Source organism: Arvicola amphibius, chromosome 6 (genome assembly GCF_903992535.2).
Source record: "Arvicola amphibius chromosome 6, mArvAmp1.2, whole genome shotgun sequence".
NCBI lineage: Eukaryota > Metazoa > Chordata > Mammalia > Rodentia > Cricetidae > Arvicola > Arvicola amphibius.
Window position 1 is genome coordinate 13,712,793 of NC_052052.2, and position 13,022 is coordinate 13,725,814.

General features: G+C 52.1%; 1 protein-coding gene across 1 annotated transcript; it reads left to right on the top strand.

Annotated features, from left to right (window-relative positions):
- Window positions 1–490: 490 nt before the first annotated feature.
- Window positions 491–12,930, top strand: Htr6 (5-hydroxytryptamine receptor 6). Its single transcript, XM_038332374.1, has 3 exons — window positions 491–1,204; window positions 12,174–12,332; window positions 12,484–12,930. The coding sequence occupies exons 1-3, from the start codon at window positions 491–493 to the stop codon at window positions 12,928–12,930; spliced, it is 1,320 nt and encodes a 439-aa protein (XP_038188302.1).
- Window positions 12,931–13,022: the final 92 nt, after the last annotated feature.

Consider the following 13,022-nt stretch of genomic DNA (forward strand, 5'->3'; position numbering starts at 1 on the left):
TTGCGCTCCTGCTCTCGGGCCATCCCTTTGAGACCCCCCCCCCAACCACGCGCGACAGCTTGTGATCTAGCGTACGCACACGTCCACCCTCCCCAAAGAGCCTGCCCCAGCCCGAGAGCGCGAGTTTGCCTACTGCTCCTATCTTCCCAGCTGTGTCTCTGGTCAGGATCCCCACCCCCATCTTACGCCATCCCAGGTGGCTCTGTTCCACTCCAGGGTTCTTTCATTCAATGCCAACCTAACTTTAATTGACTCGGCTCAGCAGGTACCCCTCCCCAAACTTCTTACCTGAGCTCTCCAGGTGGCCCCACCGTTGGAGACACCCCTACAATCCCTCTCCGATCTCTTGTAATCGCCGCTTGGTGACCTAAGGACCCCGTGTTGTAACTCCTCCGGGGCGCAGTTTTTACCCAGCTTCCTTCCTCTTCCTTTGGTTTCATCCTGTCCCCGCGTTCACTATATCCTGGTCTGGTCCTCAATCCTAGTCCCCATGGTCCCAGAGCCGGGCCCTGTCAACAATAGCACCCCAGCCTGGGGACCTGGGCCACCTCCTGCCCCAGGGGGAAGCGGCTGGGTGGCTGCAGCGCTGTGCGTGGTCATCGTGCTGACAGCGGCCGCCAATTCGTTGCTGATCATACTCATCTGCACGCAGCCCGCGCTGCGCAACACGTCTAACTTCTTTCTGGTGTCGCTCTTCGCGTCGGACCTGATGGTGGGGTTGGTGGTGATGCCCCCGGCCATGCTGAATGCACTGTATGGGCGCTGGGTGCTGGCGCGCGGCCTCTGCCTACTTTGGACCGCCTTCGACGTGATGTGCTGCAGCGCCTCCATCCTCAACCTCTGCCTCATCAGCCTGGACCGCTACCTGCTCATCCTCTCCCCGCTGCGCTACAAGCTGCGCATGACAACCCCGCGTGCCGTGGCGCTCATCCTGGGTGCCTGGAGCCTTGCGGCGCTCGCCTCCTTCCTGCCCTTGTTGCTGGGCTGGCACAAACTTGGCAACGCTCGGGCACCTGCCCCCGGCCAGTGCCGCTTATTGGCCAGTCTGCCTTTTGTCCTCGTGGCGTCCGGAGTCACCTTTTTCCTGCCCTCAGGTGCCATCTGCTTCACCTACTGCAGGATCTTGCTGGCTGCCCGCAAGCAAGCGGTGCAAGTGGCATCGCTCACCACGAGCATGACTGGCCAGGCCCTGGAGACCTTGCAGGTACCCGGGGTGGGTTTGGGAGACCTGGGCTCGTGGGATAGGAAGGAATAAACAACCATTGGGAATCCACTTGCTGACTGTCTCTTAGTAAGTGCTTGGGGCTGATCCTCTAAGGCCTCGAGGCTCTGCCTCTCTAATGAATCTCAAACTCTGACTGTGGTGGGTTAGCTGCTATATCCGGATACGGAGGAGGAAGCTGGCGCGCTTCTCCTTGACAGGCCCCATCGTGTATCACATGTGGCAAACTTAGAGAGCGCTCTTTCTCTCCCTCAAATCCACACTCCTTTCTCAGGCCTGCTGGTCCTGCCTACAGGTCTAAGCACACCTCTCTGCAGCAAGCCGTCGCCTCTCACCAGGGAGCCTTTGATAGATTCCCGCTGCCCCCACCCCCACCCCGGCTGCGGTCCACATTTCCAACCAGAGCCAGAATGACTGAAAAGACCCAGGCTGTCTTGCTTTCCTTCTACAAACCTCACCTAGATCACACTAAGGAGAAAAACCATCTCAGAATGTGGCCTGCGGATCCTTCCGGGCCAAACTCCATCCTCCCTTTCTCCTTTCCCCCTCTCTTCCACTTGGTCTGCACCAGCCTCAGGGCCCGGACAGTCCTCAAAGCTGCCAAGCTTAATTCTGTGCCAAGATTTTGGCTTTTACTTTGAGACAGAGTCTCATGTAGCTTCGGCTGGCTTCAAATTCACTATGTAGCTGAGGGTGATCTTGAAGTTGGGATTTTCCTGCCTCTTCCTCCTAAGGGCTGGGACTATAGGCGTGAGCCACCATGCCTGCCTTAAGGTCTTTGCATTTGTTGTGGCCTTTGCCTGGATGCTTCTCCCTGGAGCCGCTCTTGCCTAATTCCCTTTAAACCCACCTCTTCCCAGGGTGACCCTGACTTTCTGATCTGCAGGCCCATCGGCTCCAATTTGCTATCACAACCCCCAAACTTGTTTGTTGATTTAGCCACTTTGGCTCACTGACTTGGGAGCTGTGTGAGGTTAGGTCAGTTTCGATCCCCAGTACACAGCTCAGTAATAGCTGGAGAATAGGGCAGGGCTCTTAGTTCAAGCAAGGGTGGCTGGTCTTGCCATCCAGGCCATGCTGGGCTTCAGGCTGAGGTCCACCCTGAGTGATGGAGATGTCCACTGACTTGAGCTTCTGAGATTTGGGTCTCTAAATCTAAGGCCCTGGCAAAGGTCCCAGGTAGGCTCTGCAAGGACGTCTTGGTGTAGCCTCAGGTGAAGGAGGTTCTTTGAGGGTGGTAGCCTGGGGGTCACACAGCAGCAAGGGACTAGGCTGAGGTGGGAAAGGCAGCAGGCTCTGGGCAGCCCCCAGGGCAGCTGGACCACAGTGCCCTGAAGAGAGGCCCGATCTTCCAAGGTCCAGTCACCTAGGACAGTGGTATCTGGGTGGGCAGGAATCCTGGCTGTAGCTCTCTGTCTCCCTCTGCATTCTGAGAACATTCTGGAATCCCAGCAGCTGATTGTGGTCCTGACACAGAGACAGGATCGATGCCCTGGGCCTTTTACTCTTTTCTGAGGATGTTGGTGATTTCTTTCTTTCTTTCTTTTTGTTTGTTTGTAAAGACATCTTTGTAAGCCAAATGGTGGTGGCGCATGCCTTTAATCCCAGCACTTGGGAGGCAAAGGCAGGCAGGTCTCTGTGAGTTCGAGGCCAGCCTGGTCTACAAGAGCTAGTTCCAGGACAGGCTTCAGGCTCCAAAGCTACAGAGAAACCCTGTCTCAAACAAAAACAAAAACAAAAACAAAAAAAAAAGAAAGAAAGAAAGAAAGAAAAGCGAAGACATCCTTGCACAGCGGCGAGTCATTCCTGCCTCTTTGTGATTTCACTGACTTGCCCATTTGTTGACTTGAGGCTAAGAAGGGGCAGCACTTGCTTCTCACCTGTGTAAGTTTCCTGGCCTCAGAGGCAGGTGGCTTTTCCGGAGGGGTCCTGAAAGTGAATGAGCTACAGGCAGCGTCGGTGATGCAAACAGATAATATGTGACGTCTCTACACAGCAGGGCCTTGTTTCTTACTCAGCAAAGGAGTCAGATGGTTCAGTGGTTAAGAGACCTTGCTGAAAAATCATGAAGATGGGAGACTGGATCCCAGCACCCACATAACAAGCTGGGCAACCCACAAACACTCAGAACTCCATTGTGCTCAGTGCTGTCTCTCGGATTTGGTACATGTGACAGTAGCATGTCAGCACATGTGCACACACACAGACACATACCGACACACAGACACACACAGACACAAACACACACAGACACAGACACACACTGACACACAGACACACACAGACACATACGCAGATATAGACACACACAGACACACACAGACACACAGATACAGACACACACACAGACACAGACACACACACAGACACACACAGGCACACACACAGACACACACAGACACACACATAGACATACACACACAAATAAATGCCAATGAAAACAATATTCAGTACAAACGGAAGCTCCCAGGTTCATGAAGACATTGGCTGACCGTGGCACAGGGTCTCCAGTGGTCTACCACTGAGCTCCCTGCTTGCTTTCTGAGTTTTTGTAAAGGAAGGAAAATCACTTGGGGGTGGAGCGTATCTGCCTTCCTGTCCCCCCAATCCCCATCGTAAGTCTCTCAGTTCATCTCTACCTGGCATTTTCTTTGTAGTCCTCATTTATCTTTTTACTTCCATGAATGTGTTCAGAAAGAAAAACGCCTCTCTCTTCCAGAAATGGAAAACCAGTATCCCTTCCCACGAGCGGTCACAGGAAACACAAGGGCAGGATGTCAGAGGGGCCCCAAGCAGTGTCGCTGGTGTGCTTTTGACGTGTCTGTCTGCTGTGCCCAAACCTGAAGCTGGCTTTCTCATCATGAATTCGGGGAGGGGATATGAAGAGCAAAGAACATGCCCTCTCTTGCGGGAAAACAGCTTGCAGCTCTCATGTGTTTGTAGTTTTTAATTTTAGCTTACTAGTATGTGTTTGTGTGTGAGCATGCACATGTGTGCCGTGATGTGTGTGTGTAGGACTTATGACAATTTTCATGGAGCCCGGGGTCTAATCGGGCTCCGTGCAGGTGCCTTTATCCGCTGAGCCTTCTCATTGGCTCTGTGAGTTTTTAAAATGTTTCATGTAACTGAAAAATCCTGAATGCCCGTTCTTGAGGAAGCTCTGTGCCAGAGATCAAGAATACTAGAGGTTGGCCGTCGGGCTCCTCGCTCCCAACAGGGCCCCCACACAGGTGTTCTTTAGATGAAGCGAGCCAGCTGGTACCATGACCTCAGGACCTGCGTGGGAGCCTCCCACAGGCACACACTGTTGGCTTGAGCACTCTGTCAGGCACCAAGCCAAGCTTGGTGTCCAGAACACCCGCTGAGCATCTGTCCCTCAGCCCTGCTTCACGGTAGGGCAACTATGCTCCAGAGAGACCAGGTGTGATGAAGTGACAGTTGATCAATGCTGTGGCCAGCGACATTATACCTTGGCCCCCCTGCTGACTGTTTCCCAGGTCCTCCCTGAGCCTTGATCTGCCAACGCAGCCCGCACCGTGGGGCTCTGACCTGGGTCGCTAGTGCTCTTTTCCCACTCTCTCTGTAGTGGGTTTGTTTTTTCTCAGGCCTGGAAATACCATCTGCGAGCAGCTAGGCCAAGCCCTGCTCAAGGACAGACAGAACTCTCGGCCCTTCCCAGACTACACACTTAGCCCCCTGGGGTCTTCTCCACGTCAGGGGATGGTGACCTCTTTTTTCTGATCTCCCAGGCTAGAAGCTCTGGAAGCAGCCTGGATGGATGCCTCTCTGCTTCTTCCACTATGGACCCAGTCCTCTCCTCTCTACCTGTGGCACATGCCCAGACTCTGGGCACCTTGCCTCTCTCCACTGCCGTCTTGGGGCTGAGTGCCTTTATCATGCCTGGGTTACAATGGTAATCTTCTACCTGTCATGTGTACTGTGTTTTATGCTTGGGACAGCTTTTGTCCCAAGACTCCCTGATCCTTGTCTATATTCCCCTCTTTCTCCCTTTGATTGTTCTTCCTCTGTCAGCCACATTGGCCTCCTCGCTGTCCCTTGAGCATCAAGCACATTCCTGTCCCAGAACCTGTTTCATTTCCATAAGGTCCTTCTTCAGTTTCTGTCCCATCTTCTGGTCCCTTTGGTTCTCATGCTTCTGAGTAGGAACTGCTGCCCTCCCTAAGTCCTCTCTAGGCCCACTGCTCTCCCAGCAGCATCTGCAAACATCTTGCCAGTTGATGGATGATTGATTGATGGCTTCTCCTGAGTGGGAAGCGAGCTACGAGAGTGCAGGAGCTTGTCTTGTTCGCTGCTGTATTTTTAGCACCCAGAACCGCGCCAAGCCTATCACAGCCACTCAGCCCATGTTTATAGTGGGAAGGAAATGGATGCCTAGCTGCAGAGGGCCTGGGGTTCAACCCTGGCTCACAGGGCTGCCCGTTCTCAGCTCCTGCAGGCTCACTGTATGCAATGAGTCCATAAGCTTTTCATAGCATGAATTCATTAACCCAATCAATGGCATGTGTTGAGTATCTACAGCGTGTAGGAGCGAGATCCTGCCCTGCTTAAGTTTATGCTGGTTGGAGAGATGGATTTTAACCTTAAGCACTAGCAGGAAGGGAGGAGGGTGGATCTTAGAAGGGGGAGACCTCCGAAAGCCATGTTCTGTGTGTAGCTGAAGGCCTAGGCAGAGAAGCCACAGTGAACCCTGAAGCCGAAGGCTGGAGGATATCCCTCTGTCTCCAAGGCCATCATCCTACCCTGGGCTTTCAAGCCGGAGGCTTGTTTATCCTGTTTCTCTCCTCCCACCAAACACCTGAGGGAAAGCCCCATCTCTCTCTCTCTCTCTCTCTCTCTCTTTCCTTTTTTATGAGGGGGAAGGGAAGACAGAATCTCTCTATGTAGCCCAGGCTGGCCTGGAACTTACAGAGATTCATCTGCCTCTGCCTTCCAAGTGCTGGGATCATAAGCATATACCACCACACCCAGCCTTATTCTCTTTTAAAACAGTGCTTATTTTGTGTGCATGTGTGTGCATGTGTGTGTGTGCACATGTGTGTGTGCATGTGAGTTCAGGCGTCTTCGGAGGATAGAGGTGTTGAATCCCCCAGATCTGGAGCTATAAGCAGTTGGGAGACAGCAGACATGGGTGCTGAGAACTGAACTGGGGTCCTCTGCAAGAGCAGGGCATGCCCTTAACTGCTGAACCATAGTCCCAGCTCCAAGCCTACTTTCTTCGCTGGTGAAGCATGGGACCCTCCACTACCCTGCTTTTAAAGCCACTTGGTTAAGAGTGAGCCTTCTGTGCGCCTGTTTCCCGAGTGCCTGGATCCTGCCTGCCTTTGAGGGCTCGTGTGTGGTGTGGAACTCTTGCTTCATCCACTTGGGGTTTGTGTCTGTTTCTCCTTCTGAGAAGCTGGGTTATCCAGAAAGGCAGCTTGCTGGGAACTTGCAGCCTGGAGGCAGAGATGGTCTTAGAACTCAGATCCACAGGAACGGTGTGGATGGGTGCAGAGAAGGTGGCATGAGGCCCCTTCCCATCTAGGATCTGCCTCTCTCTTAGCTCTTCTCTTCGACAGCACAGCCTCTAGCTCCCTGCAGACTGAAGGGAGGCAGAAACAGTTCCTGGCATGGGCAACGTGGAGCTGGCCAGCATATCTCCCTCTGATCCACATATGCCTCTGTGTGAAAATGGGTTTTAAAAAGCCACTCCTGGGCAGTGATTTCCACTATATCTTCCCAGCATTCCCAGGGGCTGAGGGAGAGAGGAGCTAGGAGTCCCTGTTCTGCCTAACCTTGCTTTCTCACCCCCAGCTCCTAACCTGCTCTAATCTTCCTTCCCTTCCACAAGGGTGCTCCTCTCCCCATCATCTTCCCTCTGCCTCCCCTGACTCCCCCCTTCCTCCTCCCTGTCTTCCTCCCACCTCTGCCCTTCCCTCACAACTGCACATCCCGTCTGTCTCAGTGACAAGTTGTCTCTCCACCCCCATCCCTCCTCCTCGTTGGAGGAGGAGGTGACATTCACTGCTGGGGGAGGTAGCTGCAGAGTGCAAGTGGCTGCTGTGCTGAGCTGGGGGCTTGGAGTCGAAACTCAGTGTTCCCTGCTTCAAATCCTCCTTGCTCTGGCCACAGCTGAATGACCTTGGAGAAGTCATTTCTCCTCTCTGTATCTCAGAACTAGAGAGGACTATTCATAAGGCAGGGGGGTAATATACAGTGGCTTTGGCACATAGTAGGTTCTCAACAGGTTTCCCTCCTCGCCTGTTGGTGGTAGAATAGATGGTTCTGGGGACCTCCAGCCTTTCCAGGGGAAAGATGGTCATGGCGGTCACCAACAGCATCACCATTAAGTAGGTAAGACTCTTGGGATGCATACAGTGTAAATGATAACAGCTAACCTGCACAACACTTACGGGGTTCAGGAGCTGTTCCAACAGGTTTGTTTTACCTTATTCGACCCTTAGCACAGGCCTGTGAGGTGGATACTATCAGAAGCGCCTTTTTACAGAAGAGATGGGAGAGGAACCATAGCTCGCCAATGTCGCTCAGCTGCTTAGACGAGAGTCGGGGTGTGACGCCGTGTTCTGGCTCAAGCCCATCTTGTTGGCCTCACTCTGTGACTAGACGATTACTGAATCGTTTTTAATGTTTATCTTAATTAAAAATTTAAATTTATTTATTAATTTTATATATTTATTTTATGTGCATGGGTGTTTTGCCTACTTGACATGTATTATATGACATTTGCACGACATGTATTATAACACCCACAGAGGTCAGAAGAGGGCATAGGATCTCCTGGAACTGGAATTATGCATGGTTGTGAGCTGCCATGTGGGTGCTGGGAATTGAACCCAGGTCTTCTGAAAGAGCAACTAAGTGTTTTTAAGCACCAAGCCATCTCTCTAGCCCCTTATTTTAATCTTCATGTGTAGCCATGTGTGTCTGTTCAGCTGTATATGCACCACACGTGTGCAATGCCCATGGTGACCAGAAGAGGGCATCGGATTCCTCAGAGCTGAAGTCACAGGCTGTGAGCTGCCCAGTGTGGGTGCTGAGAACAGAACTCAGGTCCTCTGCAAGTGGCCAGTGCTCTGAACGGCGGAGCCATCCCTCTAACTCTTGATCCTTAGCAATTTAAATAATGAGGGAAGATATACACGCACTTCCTTTTAGTTTTTTGTGGTGTTTGTCAGTGAAGCCCAGGACCTCGTGCTTGATAGGAAAGTACTCCACACAGCCTAAGAAGTACAAGCAAGAAAAAGTAAAAGATCCCTTGAGCCCAGTCTCTTCACCGCTGGTGACGCTCTTGCCCGTTTACGGCTATTGTTGCAGTTCTTCTGTATGTCAGGCCCTCAAGAATCAGTGTGTTATGTTAGTGCTTTTCCCATGATGGAGGCATGCTGTCTGTACTGCTTACATAGCTGCCACTCTCACTTATAACACACCTCCTTTGGCCACCATATTCTTTATTTAATTTTAAAAAATGATGCATTTATTTTATGCATTTTTGTGTTTTGCTTGCATGTATGTGTGTGTACCATGTGCATGTCTGTTGCCCAAAGAGGCCTGAAGAGGGTGTTGGGTACCCTAGAACTTGAGTTATGAATGGATGTGAGCCATTATGGGGGTACTGGAACTGAACCCAGGTCCTCTGGAGGAGCAGCCAGTGCTCTTAACCACTGAGACCTTGTTTGAAGAATGAATGAATGAGTGAGTGAGTGAATAAATGAATGCATGAATTCTAGGACCGAGGATATGGCTCTGTTGATAGAGTGCTTGCCTATTTATGAGCTAGGGTCTCATGTAGCCCAGGCTGGCCTTGAACTCATGATGTAGCAGAGGATGATCACGTGTTCCTAATCTTCCTGCCTCTCCCTTCTGAGGGCTAGATTACAGGTGTTACCACCACACCTGGTTTATGCAATGCTGAACATGGAACTCAGGACTTCCTATAGGCTAGGCACACACTGTGCCAATGAGGGTACATCTCCGGCTCCTCGCCAACAACACTGACATTTTTATTGTATTTATTCATCCATTGTGTGTATATTCAGTGTGTGTGTGTGTGTGTGTGTGTGTGTGTGTTGAGGGAGCGTTGTGCTGTGGCATGCCTGTGGAAGTCAGAGAACAACTTGTGGGTGTCAGTTCTGTCTTTTTTTTTTTTCTCCTGAGACATGGTCTCACTATATAGCTTTGACTGACCTGGAACTCACTCTGTAGACCAGGCTGGCCTCAAACTCACAGAGATCCTCCTGCCTCTGCCTCCTGAGCACTGGGATTAAAGGTGTGCACCACTATGCCCAGCCCAGTTCTGTCTTTTCCACCAGGAACCAAACTCATGTAAAGGGACTTGACAGTAGGGACCTTTACCTGCGGGGCCAAGAGAAAAAAACTGTGCTGTGTTCTGCCATGGGAAGGTGCCTGGTTTATCTGGCCACTCTTCTTGGGTGGACAGCTGGTGGCTGAGACCTTCATTCTCACCTATGCCACGCCTTTGGTTGAGTTGTCAGCTAAACCGAAGTGTTCACGTGGAGTTGTTGACTGGAAGGGAACTTCCGGGTTGCCTTGGATGACAAGCCACAGACATATAAAAGGGACATACAGACAGCAGAAGGAGGCCTAGCATGGCCGGGCATGGCTCCTGGGAAGACAGAAGTCAGGCACTGGCATCAGTATTGTGCATGTGCTTACAGTCTGCACTCTCCCCAGCGGCTCTGGCAGCTGAGGAACGTCTCCCTCGTGACCACTGAGCTATCTCTACGGGCCCCATCGTCTCTCTCTTTACAGTTGTAGACAGGGGACTCTTTATCAAGTTCATAGAGCTAGTGTGAGGTGGGGCTGTGATTGGCTGCAGACTGCCTATCACAAAGCCCAGCATTTGCCTCTGCCACCCTCTCAAGGCCAACGGGAAGAGATCGGGGCCTCTTGCAGGCTGCTCTTCAATGGATTTGCCCCTGATTTTCATATCAGCAGTTTTGATCTGAAAAATCTGTTATGATGTGCTTTGCCTTTCATATTCCAGAGCAGGGCTCCAAACCCTGCATAAGGGCAGTCGGGAACTGGGGTTCAGCACTATAGACAGGCCTCTGCTCTGTAAGCCCAGCTGGCAGGGAGCTAGGCGGAGGAGTGCGCCGGTGTGAGAAAGCATTTGGCTGGCACTGAAGCTCTCTGGCTCCGACAGACCCTGGCTTTGCCTTCTCCACCCCCTCTCCATTTATGGAGGGTTGCCCGGGAATCTGGTTCCCTCCTATCCTCCTCCTGGTCTTGGCATCTCTCCACAGTCATCCCACCTCTGGTTGCCTCCAGAACCCAGTTGGGCATGTTGGAACTTACCTGTTACCCCGGATCTGGTAAGACCAAGGCAGGACTATTTTCAGTATGAGACTAGCCTGGACTACATGTCTCAAAATAAGTTAAAAACAAAAAAAAGAAGAAGGGGAAATTCCTGGATTCAAAACCTAAGTGTGCGAGGAAGGCAAGAACATGGCTGGGACTGTGGCTCAGTCGGTCGAGGGCTTGTCTAGCAGGTGTGAAGCCCTGGGTTCAGTCCCTAGCTCTGCATAAACCAAGTGTGGAGGCACATGCTTGTAACCCCAACATTCAGGAGGTAAATCTTGGAAAGTTAGGAGTTCAAAGTCATCTCCAGGGCTCAGACACAGATTGTCAGGCTTGGTGGCAGTCACCTTTACTTAAAAGCGGTATATTATTTTCTTTTATGCACATGGATATAGATTTTTATGAATATCCTTTTCGGGGGGGGAGGTTTCTCCTATTTTCAAAGAGGTCTCAGAGTTCAAGGTGGTCCAGGCTCCTTCTGGGCCTCATAATGAGCTGGGATGGTTGGTTGCCAGGTGGCAGCATCAAGCTCAGATCTCTCCATGAGCCTGTCCCCTTCTCAGTGACTTCTGGGGAGTGGCACCGTCCTCCTTCCCTGGTTCCCTCCAGTGTCCATAAGGAGAATGGAGTCGGATGTCAGTCTGGGTTGTCAGGGATCTGTGCAGTGCTAAGGTCACGGGCTAGCATCCCTATGCATCTAAGCAAGATTTCATCACAAACATTTGATTCATGCACATATTCAAAAGAAACATTTCTGTTTTGTGCACCATGAGTGTAAAAACAATAATTCCAAAAACATGCAGGAAATCCATGGGCTGCACAGTGACCTGCTCTTCGGCCATGGGTGTTCTTCCTCAAGTGTAACTGAGTCTTGAAGCGCCAAAACCTTGGAAGGTGATGGGGTTTCTTGTGTTGTGTGCCTGTCTGTGTTGAATGTCATCGTCCGTCCATCCATCCATCCATCCATCCATCCATCCATCCATCCATCCATCCATCCAATTTATTTATTTTTGAGGCTGTGTCTCCCATAGTTCAGGCAGGTCTCAAGTCATTTTGTGGCTGAAGGTAGCCTTGAACTTCTGACTTTGCCTGGATTCCAGGCACATATCTCTACACCTAGTTTTTGAGGTGGAAATGGAACATGGAACCCAGGTCTTCCCGCATGCTAGGCAAGCCCTATCAACTGAGCTACATTCTGATGCCCCCATGCACCGAGTACTGTTTGGCCTCACAGGAGGGCCGTTTGGAGCTGATGACCTCTGTATCTGAACCTTCTCAAATCCCTTGTGGAATGCTGAATGGTCAAGGTGTAGTGTGGGACCAGGATCAGGGCTCAGTGCCGGCTGTGTTGAAGGCTCAGCTTGAGACCTTGGGCACACAAAGATCTGTGGGTAGTCTGTGCTGTGCTTAGCTTAGCAACGATGTCAGGCTTGGTCTGCAGCCAGTGTCAAGTTCAGTGTGGAACTGGAGTTAGGCCTAGTGCTTTAGCTGGGGGTCAGTCAAGGATCAGGGCTCAGTTACTTGCTGGTATAATAGGACTCAGTCTAGTATTAGGATTGAGGCTCAGTCTACGACTAAAATCAGTCAACCTATGCGGCCTTCCTCTCTACAGGTGCCCAGAACCCCACGTCCAGGGATGGAGTCCGCGGACAGCAGGCGTTTGGCCACCAAGCATAGCAGGAAGGCCTTGAAGGCCAGCTTGACCCTGGGCATCCTGCTGGGCATGTTCTTTGTCACCTGGCTGCCCTTCTTTGTGGCCAACATAGCTCAGGTAAAAAATGACATGCCTCACTGTGCAAAGGCAGGAGGGAGGAGGATGGATTATCTGTGGTACCTGTGTCTGAGTGACCGTTCCATCCCTGCTGGGGGAGGTAGCCTGGGTCCCTGCCCAGGACCAGGTGTGACAAATCCTATCCCCACAGGCCGTGTGTGACTGCATCTCCCCAGGCCTCTTTGATGTCCTCACCTGGCTTGGGTATTGTAATAGCACCATGAACCCCATCATCTACCCACTCTTCATGCGGGACTTCAAGAGGGCCCTGGGCAAGTTCCTGCCGTGCATCCACTGTCCCCCGGAGCACCGGGCCAGCCCTGCCTCCCCCTCCGTGTGGACTTCCCACAGCGGTGCACGACCAGGCCTCAGCCTGCAGCAGGTGCTGCCTCTGCCTCTGCCACCGAATTCAGATTCAGACTCAGCATCAGGGGGCACCTCGGGCCTGCAGCTCACAGCGGCTCAGCTTCTGCTGCCTGGAGAGGCAACCCGGGAACCCCCGCCACCCACCAGGGCCACCGCTGTGGTCAACTTCTTCGTCGCGGACTCTGTGGAGCCCGAGATACGACAGCGTCCATTGAGTTCCCCCACGAACTGACCCGGTCAAGAGCTGGCCAGCGGAGAGCCACATTCCAGAGAACTCAGCTCACTCTCCCTCAGCCTGGGAGGTGAGCTCCATCAGGCATCCTC